General features: G+C 32.9%; 1 protein-coding gene across 2 annotated transcripts in view; it reads left to right on the plus strand.

Moving 5' to 3' along the window:
• LOC115211637 (bifunctional heparan sulfate N-deacetylase/N-sulfotransferase) overlaps nt 1-26,452 on the plus strand; it is a 121,156-nt gene that overhangs the window by 45,529 nt on the left and 49,175 nt on the right. Inside the window, exon 4 of one of the 2 annotated variants that reach the window (XM_029780263.2) lies at nt 3,716-3,828. The exons of the other annotated variant lie outside the window; for it this stretch is intronic. Within the exon in view, the coding sequence (XP_029636123.1) occupies nt 3,716-3,828 (113 nt within the window). The remainder of the gene's footprint in view (nt 1-3,715; nt 3,829-26,452) is intronic. 2 annotated transcript variants of the gene reach the window in all.

Raw genomic sequence — 26,452 nt, forward strand, 5'->3', positions numbered from 1 at the left:
ATGGTTAATTAGGCATATATATGTGGTGAGGTAAAGACATCAGTTCCACTCACAAGGCTGTTTGATTAAAGCTGATCTGGAGTTAAATGATGTCTGCTGTGTTGGTCCCAGTTACAACACAGTGCCAGCAAAAAGAGATGAACTGTCAATATCTTTGATTCTTTCTCAACTTTTTCATTTATTCTTTGCATCAAGTGGATTTCACCATTTAGAACAGTGGTTCTCAACCATTTTCCCTCTATCGACCCTTGCGATTCCTGTTTTATTCTGGTGGACCCTCATAGCCATTTGTTGTTTAAAAATTAGTTGTATGGAAACATCTTTCAAAATTCCTATTTTGTTTTTCTCACACTAACTTTGTGTAAGTTGAAGTATATAAAATGTTAGAGAAAGAAACCTGTTTCTTGCAAGACACACCAATACATACATCTGAAATAAAAGTTTTCAAGGGCCCTTAAAATACAATTGTAGATCCCCAATTTATTATTTTGTTGCATGTACCCTGCAAAGTCTTATATGGACCCTGGTTAAGAACCACTGATTTAGAAATAAGTGCTTTGTCCCTAGACACTTTGGTTAGAGTTATTTAACCCTTTCGTTACTGTATTTATTTTGAGATGCTCTGTGTTTACTTTAAATATAACAAAGAATTTAGTAAAATAACTTAGTCATCATTCAGCTGGTGTTAGGAACATAAATTGTGACTAAGGTTTGGTGGAAGATTTTAATTCAAAACCTATGAAAACAAGATATTTATACTCAGAGCCAGAGGCAGTTTCAGCTGGGTTTGTAACGAAAGGGTTAATAACCTGTGATGCTTGCCATCACTTCTCAGTAATAACCAAACATTGTCTAAAATTAACCTTGGTGATAAGATCCAGTAGTTTTTCTCTGAAGATAGAAATACAGCTAATGAGATTACTCATTGCCATGTTAATTGCATTGAACCGTAGCAAAAAGTGTCTGCTGTCAAACAAACAGTTGCTGAATCATTAAGTGCTGCCACACAATCTCCGTAAACATTGCTGGCCTATTTCATATCCATTTAATGCCAGTTGGGGAAGTTACTATATAAATGTAGACAGGCATACCTACCTCCAATCTAAGCCAGTGTAGAAAATGAATATATAAAATATAATAAATGGATTTTTTTCCAGGAGTTATTGCTATATTTGGAAAATTATTACAACTCTGTGTAATCATGTAGAAATTGCTTTATGAGAAGTTAATTTAAATTTTTCACTCATTTATTTCTGCTGGTTTAGCAAATTTCCCTCCTGCAGTTCTTCTACTTCCCCATTCTCACTCTCTCTCTATTTGGTTTCTATCAGGAATTGGATTAGAAAGTGTTTGTGTGAACTGTTTGTTGTATCAAGTGTTTTACATTTGGTCCTTGACAACAACAATCACTACTACTTATTTAGCTAGTTAAACTGTGAGAAACAGTGTAACCAGTTTTGTCCAAGAATACATGAAGCCAATGGTGTGATGCTAACCTTTCACATTTGGATTAGTAACTTTTCACCTTAGCTATCAGGCTTCAAGTGACTGGCTGGATTTTTAGAATGTTTTCCTGATATTTCAAATTAGGCTTCAGCAAACTGATATATTTAAGCCAGTATGATGATTTGTATATAGTATTTACAGTATTTTCCCAATGTATTCTATAACAATACTTTTTTTTATTGAAATTCTTATAAGTGGATGAGAAGTGATGTTTAACCATTCTTACTTAATATGTTACTGATTACTGTTTTGGGAATCAGAGAAGGCTTAAAAAAGTTGATTGAAGTAAAATATAGTTTCAACAAATACATCACTGAGGTTAATTACTCTCAGATGCTGTCTGCTTGAAATATCAACATTTGAGTTAGTGATGCCATATTTAATGTAGTAAAAATCTTATTTGGAAAACTTACATGGTGAAGAAAGGACATTAACTCAATTACTGGTATTATTTTAATTATTTTGGCAAGTTTAGGAAACCACTCTAGATATGTTTCACTATTATTATTAGACTTGTACAATTTACTATAGTTGTTGATGTGGAGGTGTTAAAAATTATATTTTTCACTCCTGCATAGATCCATTTACTTAATGATTCTCTCATCACTATGTCTGTGACTGAGAGAGTTTAATAAAGACAAAATGTGTTCAAAGTTGTTCAGGAGGAAGGGGAAGAGCCCATAGACTTTGTAGGCCCTTTGAAACTAGTGAAATTGATGCCATTGTGTTTCTCTTGAACCAAGTTGGCACCTGCAGGGAGGAAATTTTTGAGAGCCAACTTTCTGAGTTGGTAAGATCAGACATATTGAATAGTGAAGGCTTTGGATGATAGACTCAACAAAGACTATAAGAAGAAATATGAGTAGGAAGGGAATGGCTGGGTGGAGGTGGCATCAGCTCATCCAGTGATATTCACTACATTATGTTAACACTAAACATGTTAAGTGTGTTGAAATTAATTTATTTACTGTTTCAGAAGGTAAGCTTTTGTCCAATTCTAAAATTTGAGAACATTTTTTTTCTGCAGAGAAAGGTTTACTCAAAAACTTAAGCTTCTTCTCTGCATTTGGCACATGGAGTTATCCAAATTTATAAACTTTAGTAATTTGATGCTAACATTTCAAAATTGAGTTAAATAAATTAAATTCTTGTCAGTTTTGAGAAGTAATGAAAGAGATAATTATATCTTAAATAATTTTTATTCATTCAAGACTCATGTTATAGTTAGTATTTATCATTATTGTCTTCATCATCATCATCATTTAGCGTCCGTTTTCCATGCTAGCATGGGTTGGACGGTTCAACTGGGGTCTGTGAAGCCGGAAGGCTTCATCAGGCCCAGTCAGATCTGGCAGTGTTTCTACGGCTGGATGCCCTTCCTAACGCCAACCACTCCGTGAGTGTAGTGGGTGCTTTTAATATGATTTAATCTGTTTTTCTATGTTGACATTGATATAATTCAGTTTTTAAATACAAATATATATTATTCTAAAAGCTTTTAATTGGTAGTGTACAGTATCTCTTGCAACTTGCAACAGTGTTGTGTTTTTGGATAAGACACCTGACTATACTTGCTATTATGGTAGAGTGTTCAGGTTAAACATATGTAAGATGTGATACCAGCAAGGGGTGGGTGGGGAAAAACAGTTATATTTATTTTCCCCAAATTTCAAATTACTAAACATACAACCATAGAAAAACTTTTTATCTTTTTCTTTTCTATTCTTTATCATAAATGCATACACATCTTTATTCTCACAACCCATGAATAATTCAAATTAATAGATTTTAAGATATATTTTATTAGGGTAGATATATGAGCAGAATATTCAAACATAAGAGATTATAAAACATCTTGTACAAATGAAATGAAATTTGCTTTTTATAACATTTTCCTTTATTTTTTTATAAATGATTTTCTATCAGTATTTTCATTCAAAAGAAAAAAAAGAAAAATATTAAAAAATGGAATTGGCATGTGTTTTATAATTATCAACTTTTTCATTTGATTAGTTATTGGATTTTTATGTGAGAACTTTATTCATATATTTTTTTCTTATAATTGTGTGAAGAGTATGAAAATATTGAATTAAAAAAAAATTATATTTGAAAGAAAAACAAAAAATTATGTGTAATTTTTTAATGAAATTATATTGATCTATTTGCATGTTGGTTTTTTTTTTTTTCTATTAACTTGATTGTCTTGCAGAAATGAGAGATAAATTTTGGTGGTTTCCTCACATGTGGCACCATGAGCAGCCACATAAATTTCAACTGCCAGCCTTGGAGCGAGGAATGTTGCAGAATTATCACTTTGCACAGGTAGATCCTTTGTTTTGGAGAGCGGATTCCTGCTTTAAATCATACCTGGATCTCTTTGTCTGCAACCATTTAAAAAGAAAAAAAAAAATGCTTTTAACACATGACAGATTTTAAAAAACGGAAAATATCCTTGTGTTTATCAACTAGAGATTAATAATCAATAGCATGAAAAGTTTTTAAAAAATCGCTTTTATTTTTTTTACCTTGCTAAACAAGAGATAAAGACAGTCATTCACACATTTGCGTAGTTGTAATAAATATATATATATATATATATATATATATATATATATGTGTGTGTGTGTATAAAAGATAAAGCAAATAAACTATTAAATAAATAGGAACCAAATTTGATAGATATCATTAAAATATGTATATCTACTTAACTATTTCGAGTTTTAGGTAAATTTCATAAAATGTAGTCTAAAATAATTAGTATAGAAAAAATTTTTGAGCTGTTTTAGTGAGAGAAGCTAATCTTTGCTCAGGTTTTACTAATAATATAGAATTCTGAAAAAAAGTATTAAATGCAATTAATTGGACTTCATGTATGTTTCTAAAATCACATTTCTATTGTAAGGAATTTTATTTTAATTTGATTCTTAGCATAAAACTTCTGTTTAAAATTTTGACAGCCATGATTCAATAAACCAACTTAACCCTTCCCATTAATTAATAAATAATAATGATAATTTTATCTATAGTTTCTTTTTAAATAATGGGTGGAGGATGTATTTTTTGTTTTAGCAAACCCATATTAAAATTAATGTTGTTTAAATCAAAGCATACATACAAAATTGCTATCAAATAACAGCAGTACACATTTATCTTGTATAAATTTAGTGAGGACCCAAGAAATAATATATTAGCTGGGTTTTATCTTTTTGTCATTATTTACAAAGTTTTCTGTGATCAGTCTATGCTAAATCTCAATTAATTGGTCAATATTTGTTGTCATGTTAAGTAGAACTAGTTTCATTCAAGGTTGTTGAATAAAAGTAAATACAAATGTATATAATTTGTTGCTTTCTACTCTGTCAGTTTTGGAAGAAGTCTTAGTAAGTAGTACAAGTCAGATGATACTTGCTGCCGGAAATAGTCCAACTTCTTTTTCCTTTCTCTTGTTACTTTTTTTTTTCTTAGCTAAGCAGCTGGAAAGAATATTTTACATGGTTTTTAACCCAATAAATGTTTCTAGTGGTTTCTGTCTGGTTATATTTAACTGCTTTCTTTAATGTGGTTGTAACAACACATAGTGGCTTTGTAATACTTCTCTAGTAATATATATTTTATCTTTTTCACAACACATTTCTTTTCAATGTTAAACAGAAGTTTCTGTCATTTTAAAATGTATTCATTGATCTATGCTTAAAGTAATAGATTAAAAAAAGTGATTGGTAATTTTATAGGGTTGGGGAAAACATTGATATGCAAAAGTTTCTATCATTTTAAAATGTATTCTGTGATCTATATTTAAGGTAATAGATCTAAGTTTCACATAACTTCTGTCAAATTACTTTCATGTTTGCTATTAAAGTTGTTGAATCTATTTCCAACCAAAGTTTTTCTCTCTCTGTAAAAGACCGGCTGTATAAGATACATGTCAGGTGTATGCTATTGTTGGTCAGTTACAATGTCATAATTGGAGAGGAATGAGATATGTACAATCTATCTATAAGTTAGGAATGTACAAATTTACAAGAAAGGTTGAGTGTAAGGGGTGAGAAAGTACTTAAGCATCTGATAAGTGCAAGAAAGATGACTGTACAAGCTTGGACATCTAAAACAAATGAAAAATACATGCTGAATGAAAGTGTATCCAGAGTTGATTGTGGAAGGTAGATGACATAGTAAATTAAATGGAGCTATAGCTTAAGAAGTATGGTATAAAAAGAAGAAAAACAACCTGTTTATGTCTTTACAGTTATTCCCTGATTATACCATAGCTGTTCATGAACCAGTATCTTGTAGTTTGATTCATCCAAACACCTATCTTCTTCAAGGATTTTAAAGATTTTCTGTTTTAATAATAATAATAATAATAATAATAATAATGGTTTAAAATTTTTCCACAATGGCAGTAATTTTGGGGAGCAGTGATGAGTTGATTACATCAACCCCAGTGTTTAACTTGTACTTATTTTATTGATCCCGAACGGATGAAAGGTAAAGTCAACCTCAGCAGAATTTGAACTCAGAACATAGTAACGGGTGAAATACTGCTAAGCATTTCGCCCAGTGTGCTAATGATTCTGCCAGCTCACTGCCTTAATAATAATAATAATAATAATTATAATAATGTACATTTCTATGCATGCCTGTATGGTTAAAAAATGTATTTCTTAACCACGGATCCTTTGGTTCAATTCTAAGGCACAGTACCTTGGGCAGGTTTCATCTAACATAGTCCTGAGTTGACTAATGTTTTCTATGTGTCTAAGTGTATGTCAGTGTTCAGTGTTAATAAAAAAAATGTTGTATGAATGAAATATTGTAGCAAGTCCTGTATTGGTTGCCTACTCTTACACTTGGTTGATTTTATCTTTTGTTCTCCTGAGGTTGATAGAATGAATACTAAAGAAAGAATTGAAGTAGATATAGCCAACTAAAACCCTCATAAAGCTGTTCCTCAGCTTGGTCATAGTTCATTGGCTGAAATCTCTTTCCTTTAGATCTATTGTTGATGTCAGTTCTTCCTGCAAAATACCTGAACTAATAAAGACCTCCATCACCATATTCTCAACTTAGGTGAAATGCGTCGCCGTATTTCGTCTGTCGTTATGTTCCGAGTTCAAATTCCGCCGAGGTTGACTTTGCTTTTCATCCTTTCAGGGTCGATAAATTAAGTACCAGTTACACACTGGGGTCGATGTAATCGACTTAATCCATTTGTCTGTCCTTGTTTGTCCCTTCTGTGTTTAGTCCCTTGTGGGTTGTAAAGAAATAGGTATTTTGTCTGTCTTTACGTTTTGAGTTCAAATTTTGCCAAGGTTGACTTTGATGTACAGATTATTTAATTAATTTTTTTTAACTTTCAAACTTAGCTGAACAGTTTTGTACAATAAATTTAAAAGATGGGAACTGTAAAGAGTGATAAATTAGAAGAACTGGCATTCTTTGCTGCAATATTTCAGGGTCGATAAATTAAGTACCAGTTACACACTGGGGGGTAGATGTAATCGACTTAATCCCTTTGTCTGTCATTGTTTGTCCCTTCTATGTTTAGCCCCTTGTGGGTTGTAAAGAAATATATTATCAAAAGAGTTAAATAGGAATGTTGTTCAACTTCATGTCAGTCCTCATTAAGTAGACTTCTGATCAAAAGTGTTCCACCTGTGAGCATCCCGTCTTTTATTCAGGTATTAATTATCTAGAACTAAGTTCACTAATGTGCTCTGAAATTTCTTTTTTAAAATGGTAAAGGTGTAATTTAAAGGAAATTTGACATCTATTTCAAGCAAGTCAAGAAACCATAGTAAGGCTCCCTTGTCAGGTCAGCATTTTATATTTCTAGAAGCTACTACAGCTTATTCTCTAATTCTTTTGTATTTTATGTTTTTTCAAAACACAACAAATTGCATCCTTTCCGTTTTTTTAATCATATACGGAATAGCATTGCTGATTACCATCACTGAATTGGGTTTTTGCTTATTGTTCTCAGAGAAAAGATTAATTCTGTTTCCCTGGTGTTAGTCGTTGGACTATGGCTATGCTGGGGCACCACCTTCCAGGGTTTTAGGTTGATCATTTTGATTTGAGTACTTACTTCAGTCTGCTACTTATTTTGTTGGTCCCTATTTATCAAACCACAAACTCATGGAACATAAAGAAGCACTTGCGTAAATCTGAACACAACCTCATTCTCTCTCTCTTGTGTACACACACACACACACACACACACACACACACTCTCTCTCTCTCTCTCTCTCTACACACACACACACACTCTCTCTCTCTCTACACACACACTCTCTCTTTCCCCCTCTTGTACACACACACACACACACACACACACACACACACAAACTTTCTCTCTCTCCCACCATTTTGGCTGGATATTGGTTAAATAAATTTCTGGTTGAAAAATAAATTATTGGCTATTAAGTCAATATATAATTATTGCTAGTAAATATAATGCTTTTTCTTGTCACCATTTCATCTTGTAAGTAATAGGTTTCTTTGTTTCCCAAATATATTTCATGTATTTTGTATGGTTTACAGTGTGGCTAACTTAGTGTTAAATTTGGCTCATCAAAGTGTTAATGACAAGAGGGAGAGGTGTATGTTATTCCATTTCTTATTTAACATTATTGTGCTTTTTTTTTTCATTAAGATGTTACTTGGGTTTTATAACCTTCAATCTTGGTTTTTATAACCTTGAAACTTCTATGTTTAAGCAAGAATTTTTAAGCATTTTGCCAATTCTTATGACAAAATATTGAAGCATGAAATCGTGAGCCTATAAGCATAGAAAGTGTTATCTCAACCACTTAGTTAATGCAGATGCACATAGTTTCTATCTAAAAATAAACAACCATTAGTTGTCAATGGAATCTTGTTTAGATCTAAAAGTGAATTTCTAGATTTGAAATTCCCCTTTTTTTTTCTGAATTTCTTGTGGAAACCTCAACCAACTGCTATTCTGCAGTCAAATGTTTGAATTCTTCATGTATTGTGTGCGTATGTGTAAACTGTATTTGCTAATATATAGTATGCACTTGTGTATAGTATACATCTGTCATTATAGACAATGAAATCCTAGAAAAAATGCCTTTCATGTACACGTTTTGTAAGCAGTGCACAAAACTGTGCATCAAAGAGATTATGTGCGCATGTAATTGTGTACGAAATTTGTTAGCTAAAACAATGTAGAAATTATCATATTTTGTACTTTGCTGTCGTTGTTATATGTCATTATATGCTTCATGGCAAATATATTAGTCAGATTCACTTTTTTATGTTCATTGTTTAATTGTGAAATCTACCAATGCCTTGAATATGTAGGAAAGTAAGTATTTTTTTAATGTTAAAAATGGTTTAGGTTTTAGATTTCATTTTTAACTGTTAACTAAGGCATGATAATTGAATTACAGTAGTGGTATGTTACTGATTTGAGTAGTGATTGCTATGAAATTTTCTTCATAGATGGAATAGTGAGGGGGTTCTTTTCCTGAACAGTGGCCAGCCAGCTATGAAACATGTCAAAGCAATTACTGTATTGTCTTTATTTTCTTGTGTGCTAAGGGAACAAGGTGTATTCATATTTGTTTACTTTCTACTGTGTTAGCATTATGTACTGTAGTCTAACCGCATTAAATTATATTTACTTGATTATGTTTATAAAATATTGATTCTTTTATTATGTTTGTAATAAAATATTGATTTTCCTTGTTTCTTTTGAAGATATTAATTACTATTTTGTCATAATTTTTGAAATGTCTTATATCAAGTTGTCGACTTTGTCATTTTCTTCTCCCCATTAAGAACAAACTTCAATTTTTCACAGTCTCTTTATTAACTGATAGATCTGATATAAGTTGGTTAAGCATTAAGAAGCTTTACAATTTTCCAAGAGGAAGCCTCACTGTCAATCAATATCAGTTTCAGGATACTTACAATTCCATGTTATTTTTTGCTGTTTAACCCCAGGTCGGCTCTGATCAAGCAGCGAACCTTACAATCAAAGGTGTTCCAATAATGCATATCCTGTCCTTTTGTAGATCTATCATTAATTGTTACATGATTTCTGGAGGGAATTGGCAGCACTTCTTAAAGAGTATTGATAACAGAGGATGCTGTTACACAGGCAATGGAGATTTGTGACTCCTCCCACCTATACGACACATGTGTCTTCATAAATGTGGTATTTCATTGTTGAAGACTTGTGTTAACCTCACCTGCCATGAAAGGTTTGCTGTCTATTTGTGGCTTGAAATAGTTCAAAATTTGACTTTTGCTGGATATTTCTATGATTATAGTATTGTTCAATGTATCCTTTCCTTTTTTAACATGGTCAAATGCACTATGAATGAAATTTGACTGTTATTTGTATTAGGTTAAGTGAGCATTGGCACTCATTCTATGTTATTTTGTATCCTGCCAATAAAACATAATTTTTTAATTATTCCCTATTTTATAAAATATGGCAGCCAAATTATGTTGACAAGAGAGAGCATTGGACACAATACAGATATCGCCAAAATACTGATATTAGACTTGTCAGATTTTAAAATAATTTATTTTTATCATGCTGGCAAATGAAGAATATATGCTAAAGAAAGAAGAATTTTCTGAATTGTTATTGAATCAAGATTATTTCTGATGATTGACTAATGTAAAACTAACATTTGATAGTGCTCTCCCCATCCCTCCCTCTCTATTTCTTTCCATGCTCTATCTCTCTCCCCCCCCCTCTCTTTTCCCCTGTCCCATCTCTATCTCTCTCTCTTTGCCCTATCTCATCTCCCCCTTCTCCCTCTCTTCTCCCTCCCTCCCACATTTCTCTCATTTGTTAACATCAGATCATGCTTTTGAATAGGCTTTCGCTATTTTTGTTGTTGCTAATTTAGGAGTACATTATGCAAACTGTGGTATCTCATCTCCCATGTGTCTGTGTACTAGAAAATAATTTACATTTTAGAGTTGATTCTTATAGGGTATTTTAATACACTCTGTACGGGCTCAAATGTATCTTGAAGCAATACTGGATTATTTGGAGATTATTTCATTTAGGCTATCAGTTGCTGTCAAATAAATAAAGTCAGTATTCGGCTTATTCTAATTGCATGTTCCTAGTGTGAAGTAAATACCATTTTAGTATCCAAGCAACCAGCATTTATATTTACTTTCTTACATAATTCATAAATTTCTGAATTCTTTGAGTTTTCTGCTTGTGTTGCAACATGTAATTTCTATTTTTCAGTTAAAAAAACAAAAACAAAACAATGGTTTAACAGATTTGCTGTTTTCCCAACATCTTGAATCTAACACACGATTTACTTATAACAGATTTTTCTCCTTAAATATTTGTTTTTAATTTCCCTTTAGAATCCTTATAGTCATTTTCATTTTCATAATCAAATTACATTGGGTGTATGTGTATTCACACAAACATACTAACACACACACAAACACATACATGTGTGCACATACACACATTATGCAATTTTTTATAACTATTAAATATCTATTAAAATGATAATCAGATGAAAAGCTGACTGTGTAACTGTATTTGATTTTTGAATAATAATATCAAGCCTGTCCATTTTAGAATGCTGAGAGTTTTAAGGAAATCTTTAAAAGTTAAAAAAGAATTTTAAATTAAGGGCAATGGTAGTGTTATTTTATTGCTCTACTACATGTTTACAAAATGTTATTTATATTTCTAATTACACGAAAGGAGTGAGTGGAAAGTGGGTGGGGAGAAAAAGATGATGGGGACTTGCAGACAAACTGAGAGACAAGTACTAAACAGGAAATGGGACCAATTAATAATGCCAGCATCAGAAAAAATGACTTTGAAATGGTAATCATTAAGTAACCAATAGAAAGCAAAACTGCTCTTAAAAATTATTACTTCTTCCTCCTATGCAATTGCTAGAAAAATATTTATACTATTTCCTCTTTGCTACTTCATCAGGATATTACTTTATATATATTTCTTTTAATTCAATTTTGCAAGTAAATTGTTATTAGTGATAATAATAATATCAAAAATATTTATTATATTTATTAGGAAGGCAGTGCTTGGCAGAATTAGTAGTAATGAACTAAATTTATGAGAACATTTTATTACATTTTGAGTTTAAATACCATCAAGTTTCATTTTGCTTTTCATTCCTACAGGATCAATGAAATTGTGTCAGTGAATAGGATGGTCTGTATGGCTTCAGAAGCTAACTTTGAATCCTTAATTATTTGGTCCCAATCATTCTGCACAACACTTCAGCCATAGCCTTAGATTGACCAATAGCTTGTGAGGGGAATTTGATAGATGCTTAAGTGATAAAAATAATTGAGATTGTGGAATATTGGGGTTAATTACACTGATTAGTCTTTCTCTACATTTGTGGCTTTGTTAGCAACTTTAGAAATTATTCTATTATTGACATTTTTGCTTAACTAAAGACTAGGTCTTTGGATTCATTTGTATCCTATTGTTTAGCAAGAACATTAATTTCTTTAATTCCCTCTTTTAACTGCTTTTTAAGTGCTATTGTTTCTTTTGGTGATGGTGGTGGAGGTTTTGCCAAAAAGGTAACAAAAGAAAATTAATAATCAGATTAATGTTAATGCATATTTATTTCCAGTTAACTTTTTGTATATGTTTATGTATTAACTATGCTAACAACAACAACAACTCAACTAATGGGTTTTCATGCAGATGGGGTGTCTTGGAGTTATTCTTCTATCAGTTCTATTTCTCTGTACCAACATGTGTACAATGATGTATGTACATTTAATTTGAAAGTCTCCTGTTATTACTTTAGTGTTGAAGTCTATAGTTTGCTGGTAAGGTCATAAGACTGAAATTTGTATGAAGTTGTCACCTATACTTTCTGAAACAATCCAGATAATATTAATCATTAATATATTTTTTTGTACCATTTATTTATTTCTGGTTAGTTTTTTTTTTAATTTTGAAGTTTCCTACATTAAGGCTTTATATATTTAACAGGTCTTAAACAATGAAGAACAAATTGATTTCCCTTCATCCAGAAATATGGCAAACCAAAATTTATAAATTAGATGAATACATTCCAAAGTTTGCTGTCAGGTAGATAGCAAATGTGTACCTGTACATATGTATGTGTGCAGGTGAACTCACACGCAACATTGGGAGGAGACCAAGTTAACTATTAAATCCTCTTGCCGCTTATTTTCTGTATAAGTCTGTTCCAGTGTTGCTTTATTTAGTGATGTTGCAGATAAGAAAGCTACTAAATACAATCACACATACACCTATCTATTGTGTAAACACAGGCTTGCCAAAGAACTGGCTACATCTGGAATGGTGCTTATTATTACTAATAATAAGCTGAATATAAATATTTTATGTTGAAGATCTGACCTAGTTTGTGAACTGATGTAAAATGTCTGGAAGGAAGATTAGGGGGAAAAAGAAAAAAAGACGTGATCTTGAATTCATGCTACTATATGTAGTTAAAGAGTCAGATGAATACATTTTAACTGTTTGACTTGCCCTTAATCCATCCTTCAGTTATCTATGTTCAAACCCTGACAGGATCAGTTTTACCTTTTATCTAAATGGGAATGAGAAAGTAAAACTTTAGATATTTCAGTTGTTGGTTTTTAGCTTTGCATCAGCCCTGATTGAGTAAACCTGTTAAGAGAGGTGTTCCAGCCATGACATTCTGTTTTACTTTCACCTTAGACATTATCCAATGTAATTTTAAACATTTTTTTAAAGCTGGTGAGGTGTAGTCTGAGGCAGGTTTGGCTGCTGTTTCTATTAGGCTGAGTAACCACATGTAAATCTTCCTTACTGGCTTGTAAGTACTGGTGTTGATTCAAATGACAGTCATCTAGTTATGGAATCTGTGGCTTTGTACCAATGTAAGAAATCATCATTGGTGGCAGATTATTACATGAATTTTATGCTCTGACTTTAAATCCTGATGCAGTCAATATTTCCTTTTAATATTACAGTATCAATACAGTATAGTACTAGTCAAACACTCTAGGGTTAATATGATCCATTTTACCCTTTTCCTAATGTTGTTGTCAGTTGCCAGGGAACGAAATTTGCTTAGGGAGTGCAAACCCAGGCCCAAAATTTTTTATGTTTATATTAATACAAATGCAGGTATAACAATAATTTTTATTATCATGAGGATTGACTGAAATGCTCATAGGCTGAGTAAGACACTCGCATGGAATGTGACCAAATGAAGTTCATTTTTTTAGCATAATTCTTCTAACTGTCTAAATACCTTCCATGAGCGTTGCAGTGCTTGGATTGCATTGGTGAAGAAAGTCACTGTTGGTGAAGAAAGTCATCTACAGCAGATAAGACGTCATCATTACGGCAAAACTGGTACCCAGCCAATAGTTTTTTCATGTTAAGAAACTGACGATAGTCAGATGGAACCAAATCACTAAAATAGAAAGGATGATCAACCAGTTCAAAGTCAGTCAAGCACAGCAGCAATTGAAACCAAGGACTCATGTGCTGAAGCATTGTCCTAATAAAACAAGACTCCTTTCATCAGTTTTTCTGGGTGTTTGGTCTTGATAGCCTTTTGTAACTACCTTAGCAAGTTGGCATAGAACTCTCCAGAACCCTCCATTGATGGTGTGATCACTTTGAAGACAGTCATTAAACACAATGCTTTTCGCATTCCAAAAAAACTGAGGTTTCAGGTTTGAGTTTGGGTTCTGTCTGAACTGGTCTGATCCAGTTTCAATGGATCTGATCTGGTTTGGACTGGTCTTATCCAGTTTGGACCAGTTAAGGTTTACTGTTTGATGAAAATGTTTGATAAGATGGTTGATGAAAATATTTGATGTTTGAAGATGCTTTATGAAAATGTTTAATGGATGTGACTGGTGTGATTTGGTTTTGACCGGTTTGATCTGGTTTGGACTGGTGTGATCTGCATTGGACCAGTCTGATATGGTTTGGACCAATCTGATCTAGTTTGGATCAGTTAGGGTTTGTTTACATTCCTGTTTCTGGACAATTAAGCAATAAGAGAATAACAGAATATGCAGCGTATTGAAACTAGTAAAACAATGCTTAGTTTTTATTTACTTCAATTTACCAATTTAGTAGGTTTTGATTGTTCTGAAGTATAGGCGCAAGTGTGGCTGTGTGGGAAGAAGTTTTCCTTCCCAGTCACATGGTTCTGGGTTCAGTTCCATTGTGTGGAACCTTGGGCAAGTGTCTTCAAATATAGCCTTGGGACAGCCAAAGCCTTGTGAGTGGATTTGGCAGACAGAAACTGAAAGAAACTTGTCGTGTGTGTGTGTGTGTGCATCTGTTTGTCTTCCATAGCTGGTGTTGTGTTTGTATCCCTGTAACTTAGTGGTTCAGTAATAAGTATCAGGCTTAAAAAAAAAGTATGGGGGTCAATTCATTCAACTAAAATTCTTCAGCATGGTCGCAGTCTGCTGACTGAAACAGGTAAGAGAATAAGTCTGAACAACATGATGATATAATCAGAGAATATGTGATTTTCTTTTCCTTTTTTTTTTTTTAATATCCTAAATGGCTATCATAAGCTATTGTATTTAATAAAATGACCTTTAAGGAGAAGAGACAACCTGTAATTATATAGCTGAAGTTACCTTGTGTGTAGAAATCTGCTCATGTTTCATAGGATTTAAAAACAAAGGTAGTGATGACATTTAAAGCCATTTGCTTGTAATTAACATTGTTGTAATTAGGGACTGTTACTGGGGGTTGATTATTCCTCATGAGAAGCTGAAAATGAGGAAATCAGATTAGTATTCCATGTGGATGAAAGGATAATAATAGTATAAAAAAAACAAAAAAACTTGTTTGGTGTTTTAAGCCAAGAAGGTGGGAATCAAGGGATTCAGGGAGATCAATTAGTGTGTTTATCTGATGGGGAGTTGGTGGTGACACAAAAGAAGCTAACCACTAATTATGTATAATTAAGTTGAAAACTGATTAGTCATGCCACTTAAAATTAGTATATAGAACATATTATTTATTTTAACAAACTCTGTATGTGTGTAGATGTGTGAGTTTGTGTATATATGTATGTATGTATGTATATATATACACACACACACATTCATGTACACATACAGACATATACACACATGTACTTATATATATATATATATATATATATATATACACACACACACACACACATTCATGTACACATACAGACATATACACACATGTACTTTATATATATATATATGTGTGTGTGTGTCTGCATATGTACTTGGACATGCTTGTGTGCATATGAGATTTAAAAAAATATTTTTAGCTAAGTTGTTAATATTAATTTGCAGTCATGATATCTCGAGTTCAGTCCCAGGATGTGGCATTTTGACAAGTGACTTTTTACTATAGCCTCAGGTCAATCCAAGCCATATGAATAGGACAGAGGAAGTGGAAATTATGCTGAAGCCAATCAGATGGACTGTACCTATGATTCAAATTTATCATGTTGTTTGATATTAATTCTTCCTGAGAATCACATTAAGTACACAATGTGTGAGATGCTGAGCCACTTATATCAGTATTCAATAAATAGGTAGTTCATTTGATAAAGCAGTTGGAAATCTCATTGTCAAAACTGGCACTGATCCATTTACTTTTAATTTAATTTGTATATGGTTAATAGATCCATCCATCATAAAGTACTAGAAAATTTTACTCTGTCTTAATTACAAGCCAACTTTTTTTCCAATTTGGGTTGCTAATGAATTATTGACAAGAGTGTTTGTGTGTGTGTGTGTGTGTGGAAAGGAGAAGAGACAGGTGGAGCAGAGAATATAACATTTCATGTGAAGGATCCCATTTAAGCATTGCTATACGAGGTCTGATTTGTTAGGTGATGATTGCCACTGTTAAAGCTAGTTGTTTCTGTGTCTAATAAGTCTTTGCTATTCAATAATTGATGAATAAAGATATGTCTTAATTCTGATGTGGCTGAAAATTTCAGTAGTATTAGTAAAATAGAAAACATTACCCAAAGCACTGAATTAATAAATGAAACTTATGCTAAATAAATATAAAATCTCAGCACTTAGCTTGCAAAAACATTTCTTATGTGATAGTTTAATTGTAGCTTACTGTGTTCAAAACTAAACACTCAATCAGGTATTGATTAACAGATTTATAACAGAATAAAATAAATTTCTGCATATCTACTTCAATGAAATTCCCTATTGATGTTAGCTATTCTTTTAATAAATAGTTTAAAATTTGTTTTTTATTGGTTTTATCAGACTTACATTTTTAAAGGATAGAAATTTTGGGGAATCAAACTTCTTACCACACAGTGGCCACACCTGTGCTTATATTCAGCTTTTAAAGATTGCTGCAACCATGCAATTACTAGTATAAACCTTATTGCAAAAACAATAACGAGAAATGAGCAGAGCCCATCTTATTTCATTGTGTAACAATTTCTTTATAATTTTCTCTCAGTGAAATGAATAATATTACTTTTCATTTAAAATCTAATAACAAAACAGCCTAGGATTACACATGGTAAACAAAATGTTACTGGATATTTTACCTTTGAATTTCTGCTCAGCCTGCTCCCCAAAATTAATATAAAATGCTATTAAATATATATAGAAACTCATAACCAAAGTTAATAAAAGTGAAATTGACCCAAATTGTTTGTGTTGCATGTTTGTTTCACATATATATACATACGTAAAGAGCCAGTTGTTTGTGCCGACCAAAGCCTTGTGAGTGGATTTGGTTGATGGGAACTGAAAGAGGCCCATCGCGCGCGTGTGTGTACAGATATATATATATATATATATCATCATCGTCATCATTTAACGTCCGCTTTCTATGCTGGCATGGGTTGGACGATTTGACTGAGGACTGGCGAACCAGATGGCTGCATCAGGCTCTAATCTGATCTGGCAGAGTTTCTACAGCTGGATGCCCTTCCTAATGCCAACCACTCCGAGAGTGTAGTGGGTGCTTTTACATGTCATTGGCATAAGGGCCAGTCAGGCGGTACTGGCAATAGCCATGCTCAAAAGGTGTTTTTTTACGTGCCACCTGCACAGGAGCCAGTCCAACACACATCCAGCCCTGTTAAGAATACTCCTGATGCATTGGGCGATATGATATTCTTGAGAAGACATGTTGAGTCAAGTAAAACCAATATCATAGCTGGGGCTGGTGTCCCGTGACTGGCTCCTGTGCCGATGGCATGTAAAAAGGACCATCCAAGTGTGTTTGTTGTCAGGCCCACCATACTGGCTCTAGTGCAGTGGCACGTAAAAAGCACCATCTGAATGTGATCATTGTCAGACCCATCTTACTGGCCCCTGTGCCGGTGGCACGTAAAATGCATCCACTACACTCTTGAAGTGGTTGGCGTTAGGAAGGGCATCCAGCTGCAGAAACATTGCCAAATAAGACTGGAGCCTGATGCAGCCTCCTGGCTCTCCAGACCTCAGTCAAACCGTCCAACCCATGCCAGCATGGAAAATGGACGTTAATCAATGATGATGATATATAATATATGTGTGTTTATCCCCATAACCACTTGACAACCGGTGTTGGTGTGTTTACATCCCTCTTAGTGGTTTAGCAAAAGAGACCAATAGAATAAGTACTAAGCTTAAAAGAGAAAACAAAAAATAAATACTGGGGTCAATTCATTTGACTAAAAGTTCTGCAAGGTGGTGCCCCAGCATGGCCGCAGTTTAATGACTAAAACAAGTAAAAGATAAAAGGCAAAAATGATTGACACACATTATTTAAATAATTTCTATTTTATAGCATAAGCACAGAGATAGCTTTGTGGTTAAGGTCCCTTCACAGCTATGCAATTTCAGGTACAGTCCCATTCCATGGAACCAAGTTTTTTCTACTCTAGTTCCAGGTTGACTAATGCCTTGTGAGTCTATTGAGTTAGTGTATGTGAATGTTGATATTTTATCTGTTATCATTTGACCGAAATGATGTTTAACATTCCTTATTGACATTATGACTGGTTACCCTACACCTTTGAACACCTGTAGAACAAAAAATAAAATAAAATTTAAAAAATCCTTGAAAAGCAGGTGAAGGTGGATGATAGAAAAAAGATACAGCTGTAAAATCCTGCCTCAAAATCAATTGTCATCCAAGCCATGTAAACAAGGAAAAATAGATGTTAAACAAATGAACAAGCTTTGTTATACTCGACCTAATGCTAACCCTCAGTTGTGGTTTGGGAATGTTATCTAAACTGATTTCAATATGTAGAATCCCTGAACAATGGCAGGTTTTGAACTCCTGTTTATCTGGTCAATATTTTTGAGCACTTGGTTGTTATTATTCTGATATCCTGGACAACATTATTTGAAGGACCGACTTAATGTAGAACCATATAACTATTCAATGCAGTTACATTTATATGTTATGTGGCCTGTACTGTATTCCAAAGACTAAAAACAAATGTTGTTTTTAATCTAGGCCAGTTGTAATTGAACTTAGTCTATGAACTGTGGTGGGTTTTTTTCCCCCAATACATAATAAATATACCTAGGACTACTGTAACTAACATATCTTTATTTATTTAATTTTTTTTAAGGACTAGAGTGTAATCCATTGCTGCTAATATTTGCAGGTTGTGTGACGTTGTATAGGGCCCTTGATATTTCAAAATAATTTTTCAGTAATCTCCATTCATAGTTCCTTTGTTTACCCTGTTCTCTCTTATTATAAATCTTTTATAATTCTATAATTCTTAAATATGGAAGCAGCAGCAGGAGGGATTTTATTGCTGTATCTGTTGTTGGCTGTTCTCAGTTTTGAAGCAAATCTAGGGCATGGAAGCAACACAAATCATTGAAAAATAATTCAATACCCTGCAGATGAGTTTAAGAGATTTACTTTGAACATATGTGGGTACGGAACCATGGGGTGCTACAAAATTGTCAGGGTTAGTGTTTCAATTGGAACAGAGATAAACACACACACATACACATACACACAATCCCCCTCCCCCAGAAAAATATCAAAAAATACCATGACAGGTTGAGATATATGACCTAGTGTCATGCCAGTAAAATAAAAAGAAAAAAGCTTAAACAAATACTGGTACAAGTTTTCATCACATGTCTATGATAGTTTATGTGAATGACTGCTTTAGAATAATGTTCTGCTTTCAATTCGAAACATTATTTCTCCTTTTCCAGTTATCCTAGTGAATTTTTCCAGTTCTGTAATTTTAGTTTTAACCAGTTTGCATTTTATACATTTTTACATTGTTTCATCTCACCCAGCCTTAGTAGGGATATAAAATTACAGGTTTACAAGTGACTTTCTTTCTTTAGATATTCTATACTTATTCCATTGCTTTCCCTTGTCTGTGTATTCTAGTTTTCTCTCTATTTTTGTTTTCATCTAAATTTCTGTTAACATCTGCTTTTGATATTTAATCCATTTGTGACTGGAGTTTTCAACTGACTTGCCATTCTGTCTACACAATCCTGCACCATTCCCAGTTGTGAAGCTTTAATCTTTTCCCTACAAATCCTATTTGAAGCCCCCTCTGGTTTTTATTGCTCAAAATTTCTATTTTGAAATGTTTGTGTTTAAATTAAAATCTCTCTTCATAATTTTCTTGCAAAGATCTTAAATGAAAAAAAAAAAAAAAATTATGTGAGTACTTTTCATCGTTAAAACACCAGTTTAATTAGATATTTTATTAGTTCCCATTGAATAGTTGATTTTGAAAGTTACTTCATATAAACAAGTTTATTTCATTAAAGGGTGAAAAAATAATCGTTTTTTTTTTCTTTGTTCTGTAGCATCTGATATTGTTAGTGGTATAACACAATAATGGTAATATTGTATGTGGTATAACACAGAAGGTGACTCTACCATATGATATAACATAGTAATATTGATGACAATATTGGATAATGCAATAATTGATATTTATTATTTGATATAACACTAGTGATAATATTTTACGGCATAGCAGCAATGATGACAGTCTTGTTTTTACGGCATAACAACAGTGATGACAATATTATGTATCGTATATTAATAATGGTATAACACAGTAGTACTGAACGCATCATAGTCTTTTTGAGTATGAAACCATGAAAAATTATTTGATTCTGTTTTGTGATTTTGTTTTCCATATAATTTATGTCAGCTTCTGTGTAATAGAGTAATTTAGAATCTAACAATCAGCGGTGTTGATGGTAGTTGTGGATGCTGGGGTGAGGTTAGAAATATCTCATTCATTTGTCCTTTTTATAGTAAAGTCTGCTCATTTCTTGTAAGGAAATGTTAATTACAAGTAAACTTAGTCGGGAGTATATTATTCTCTCTTTAGCTTTTGTTAGCAAATTGAAATGCAGATTTCTTTAGAATTCTTTTTTTTTCACTTTTGATATTTCTAAGCAATTACCAAATTTTGTTTGCTTTTGGAAGACTAAATTAAATTTGCTATAATCATTTGTTTGTCTTTGATTCTTTTATATTTATTCTTAGTCTGTTATTTCCTGACATTTATCATTCTAAGTGGTACATGCATCAAACACTCACTCTCAGACACATGCATAAACAATTTTCTTTCTTTGATGCCTCTGTTATCATTTTATCCATTTTGCTTACAAAATATTCCATTTGTTGCCTTATTTTATTAAAAAAAAAAACATTTCTTCAATTATGAGTAATCAATAGTTTCTTTGAGTTGGAAATGTAAAATCAATATTAATTTTTTTTGTTTAATTGCATTAAATTGAATTACTTTCTATGAGAAATCTAATGGCATTTTTTTTCTGTGATGTAGAAGTAAGAAAGGTTTATTATATTTCCTGTAAGAATGCTGGAATAACTATCAACAACAACAACAAGAGAGGGAAAGAGAGGAGAGAGAGAGAGAGAGATAGCTGGGAGGATATTTGCAAAATATTATATTTCTCCAAAACTTAATGAGATCAAAATACTACGTTGGATTAAAAAATGATATTCAATTTGCTTCTTATGCTCAGGTAAGAATCAAACATGGATGCCTTAATGATCATGTGGAATGAACCAAAAGAAAATAAATAAATAAATGAAATTTTTTTAATTATAAGTTATTTGCATTAGCACACATAGAAGAATCCCTTGAAATAATCAGCTAAAATGCTGAGTAATCTTAATACCTTACACTCCTAGCTCACATGTTTTAATATGTTTTAGCTAAATATTTTAGGAATTCTAAACTTAAGGGCAAAATATAGTAAAATAGTTATTTTGATGCTTGTATCATCCTGAGGTCAAATCTTTCCAAAATAAATCAATCTAGATTTCTTATCCAGTTAACTTGCTGATACATCTAACAGGCTGGATTTCAAACAAAATTTATGTTGTTTAGTTCCTGGTTCCTCAGCCTTTATTTGAGTAAATCTATGATTAAAGACATTCATAGCCATGACCAGACATTTTTTTTCCCTAGGCATTCTGCATCCTGGACTACATTCTTTTGTGTCCTTTTCAAAAAATGGTGGAATGTCATTGGAGTGAAATTTGGTTGCCATTTCTAGCAGATTGAGTTACCTCGTAGATGCTCTCTCATTGACTCTTCGTCATATAGTTAGAGTTCTAGTTGTGACCATCCTCTCTGTATGGGAGCAACTGTTTATGTCATGAAATATTTTGTAAGCTATTTTTAACATGAGATGGTTTTTTTCTTTAGCTAAACATCGAACTGCATCTGGTGGTGAGGTTCTAGCTTAAGAGTTTTGGAGAGTATGGAGGTAACCCTTCGTCACCATTACTCCTCAGTTTGCTCTGACCCAAGGTGGTAGTATTTGTCAAGGGCCTCAGTTGCAGATAGCCCTGTGGTTAAGTATACAGGGATCAGAGAAAGGCTGACCTCCAGCTATACCACACAAACCCACTGGTGTATGGACATGCCCTGATGTCATGTGAGCCAGTCATTTAACTTGAGAGTTAAACAGACCCTGTGCCTCAAAGGTAAGCTTGGGAGTGTATTAGACTAGCAAAACAAAGTGTAAATAAACTGGCAAAATATAATGGGGAGCTACTGCTTTATCTCCTCCCCCCACCAAAAAAAAAAATCAGGAATCTTCAGACTTTGGCATGAATGTCTGTGATTGCTAATGCCTGGTGAGCATAGTGTTTGGAGAGAAAAAGAGAGAGAAAGGGGTTTCTTTTTGAATCTTTTTCTTTATATCTTTGTCTTGTTCTTTGACATTTTTCTCTGAATGAATTATCTGTTTTGTAAACCAACAGCTTACATTGTTACCAGGATGTTAGAGTCAAGAACTCAACATGAAGGCCATTTTAAATATGTGTAGTATCAATAAATATATGTAGTCACATTTATTTGTATTTAGTCTTCCATAGTTAGATCACAAGACACCTTTTGGTTGGCTTGGAATAAGGATCAAACCCATTAACTAGTTTTGTTATTGTTATGACTCATCAGGATTCACTACCTTTTCCCTCTCAAGTTGTTGATGGGGATAAGTAACAGAAGGCAACTTATTAAAATGGAAACAAAAACACAGCTCATTTGGAACAACTCATTTACATATGATACAAGGTTGCCAGCTGATATTAATTTATTTAAGTCCCATTACAACATATAAAAGGTTTTCAGGTGGAAGCTAACATATGTTGAAAACTCCGGATAAGTTACTTCTATTATTACACTTGTCTAAAGTCTGACTCAACTCTAATTAAACAAAAACTTATAATCAAAATGTGTTCCAGCTGTGATCACCCTAACTGTTTTGTATATCAGGGATATCCAGTATGTCCTTTTATTAAGACAGCAGCAAAATAAATTTGGCTGCTATTTTTAGCAGGTCAAGCATCCATATAAAGGCTTCTACTTTGGTTCTTCATCTGCTGAACAATTCCTAATAAATTCATTTAACCCTTTAGCATTTAACCCTTTAGCCGTATCCAGTCAAAATATTCTCCCCTGTTTTATGTACAAATCAACCAGATCTGACCTCTCACACCGAACCTACAATATCATTCTAGAAAAAAGCAATCGCATCACCGAAATCTTACAACTATGAAATAATGTATGATTAATTCAAAATTGTTTAAATAAATAAGCATTGCATTTGACAGAGAAATTTGAATACTGAAGGGTTAAACCATTCAGCTTGTCAAGTAGAATTTGTATATATGTTAAAGTGGGGTTTAAAAGTCAGCTAAATGGTTATTGTATCCCACATTGAGCTGACAGGGCAGAGCTTGTAGCAGGTTGTGACCTTTAACATAGCTATTGATAATAATAGAACACTTGAACTACTGGGTTTTACCATAGACATTTTATTTGTGTTGTCTTTCAAGGATTAACCAAAATGAATATATTATATTTTCAACAATTGGATGCATTTCCTAGTAGACCCCCCCCCCCACACATACTCACAATCACTTATCAACATCATTTTAACATCTATATTTCCAAGATTGTATGTGTAAGACAAAAGTTGCTGAAGCAGGTTTTTCTGTCTAGATGCTCTTTCTTTCACCAATCTTTACTTGATTCCAAGCTAGGAAATCCACTCATGAAGGCATCATTGATCATCCCAGGCTACAGCAGTAGACACTTGCCCAAAGTGCCATGCATTGTGACTGAACCTGGAACCACATGGTTGGGCAAAGGAACTCTTTAAACGTACAGCTATGTTTCTATGGCTTTCTTCCCAAACAACAAACCTCATTTATTTCAACTGATAAAGTCTTTTCGCTACCAAGTTGGTAGACAAGCCTATGATTTAATGGCAGTCTTGTAAGTTAGCTTTTGTGTGTGCAGGTTGATGACTGTGACAACTTAAAGGTTTATAACTGGATGGAATTGATTTTAGCCTTTTATCAATCCAGTCTTGGTTATAATAAGTTAGAGAAAGCTTCATTGGAGTCAGCTCTGTTTTTGGTCAATTGCTGCTGCATAACTACTATGTCTGACATTGTTCTGCCAATAAAGTGACAGGATAATGTGCTGAATTACTTTGTAAATTGTTAAACTACGGTCGTATGTAGAAATCCGAACACTTTCTTAGTTTAATGTATTTAAAGTAACAGTTGGATAGATTGGAGTGTGCTGGTTCAACATTTAGTATATCTACCAAAATATATTTTGCTACAATATAGTAGTGCCTGTGCATGCATTTGGAACTTTTTGATATGTAATTAGACCAGTGAAAGTAGCTCATGAAACCATGATCTAGATTAAATATTTTAATTAGTCAAATTATCAATATAGACACACACAACAGACACTATTTATTTCCCAACTATACATGTTTAGGAATCTAAAACCAAATGCCTATCACAGGAACTTTCTCAGGTTCATGGTACCACACATGAATATGTGTGCAACACACACATACTAAATATGTGTTGATGTACTGAATGTTGTTTGCAAAAACTTCTTACTGAATTAAAATTTACTTGTATATTTGTTTGTGTGTGTGTGTGTATATATATATAAAGCAGAGTGTCTGTTCTAGTGCATCTCCCTTGCCATTCTCTGGGGTAACACCTTTTCCATTTTGTCTGCTGGAACCATGAGGCAGTCTAATAAACCTTTTTAGATATTTTTCTGTTGTGAGGAAGAGCAATAAAACAAACACATTACACTTATACATTTTCCTGAAATTCACTTGTGATACATTGTATTATTTGGATGTTAGCTTCTTGTAGTTACCCTTACAATACTTTCACATAGAATGATTTACAAAAAATATAGACAATCTCGACTCTGGAAATTGAAATTTGCAATGTGAAAAATGTATATTTGATATATATTCTGAGCATTAACTAACTAGAATGAGTTTAGAGAAACAGTGGTGTAACTTGACCTGACTAAATCTGTTATTTGGACAGTATTTTGTCTCATCTAATCTTTTTATTCTGGGTTCAAATATTTTCAGGTTAGCTTTCTTTTATATCTATCAATCTGTGATCAAAATTATGGTATAATGGGTTAGTTCGGTTGTCTATTTTCCCGCCTTTGCAGAAGAGAGTCATCCTTATGCGTATGTAGTCAACGTAATTCACCATTAGTATTCTTTTAGCCTTTTGTTATTGTTTAATTGTGAATCAGCTCACACTTAGTTAAACTTTCGATCAAAGGTATTCTGACTGTATCCATCCTATCTTTGTTATGTACATGGCTTTGACTAAATGATTTTTTCCTCTTTATATACTGAGTTTAGATCTTACCAAGGTTGATTTTGATCCGTTTTTCCTCTGGATGGGCGAAGGGAGGGTGTTTCAATGAAATATCACAATTATACTAAATCCCCTGCCACCACCTTATAGCAGTACTTCTATCTTTCTTTATCTACAAAAGTTAACCTTTAGCCTGGTCAAATACAAATATTGTGCAGTTGAGTGACGTTCTTAAGAAACCATGTCTGTCTTTCTGTTTTTGATTTCCACTTAAGTTATTTCTCTGTCTTTCATAATTCTAAAATATTGTCTTATTGTCAGTTACAATTATGCTGATATCTAATTTTGCTAGTATTTTACAAAGGTAAGTTTGATACTTCTGTTATTAGAGAAGAAAAACCATTTGCAATGTTTGTGTCTTTTGTTTCCCTCCAAAAAACATCGTCCATATAAATAGAGCAGTGAAGATTGAAAGCTGATGGCTGTGTCTGTTTGCCAAGAACTTAAGATACCCAGATTAATAATAATAATGATATGTAATGTTAGTGGGGTTATGGATAGGATACAGTTTATTAAATTAACTTCATTACTTGATTGATACTGATCATAATATTGACTCTGGAAATACAAAAAGGAAAGTTGAACCTTATGACATCAGAAATCTTAGCATAAAGCCATTTAACAAAATACTACAAAATATTTTGCCTGGTGCTATTACAATTCTCTAATAATAATAATTTCTTAGCCACATGTATAATTCTGTAGGAGGTAGAGGTT

This window comes from Octopus sinensis, linkage group LG5 (assembly GCF_006345805.1).
Source record: "Octopus sinensis linkage group LG5, ASM634580v1, whole genome shotgun sequence".
Lineage (NCBI taxonomy): Eukaryota > Metazoa > Mollusca > Cephalopoda > Octopoda > Octopodidae > Octopus > Octopus sinensis.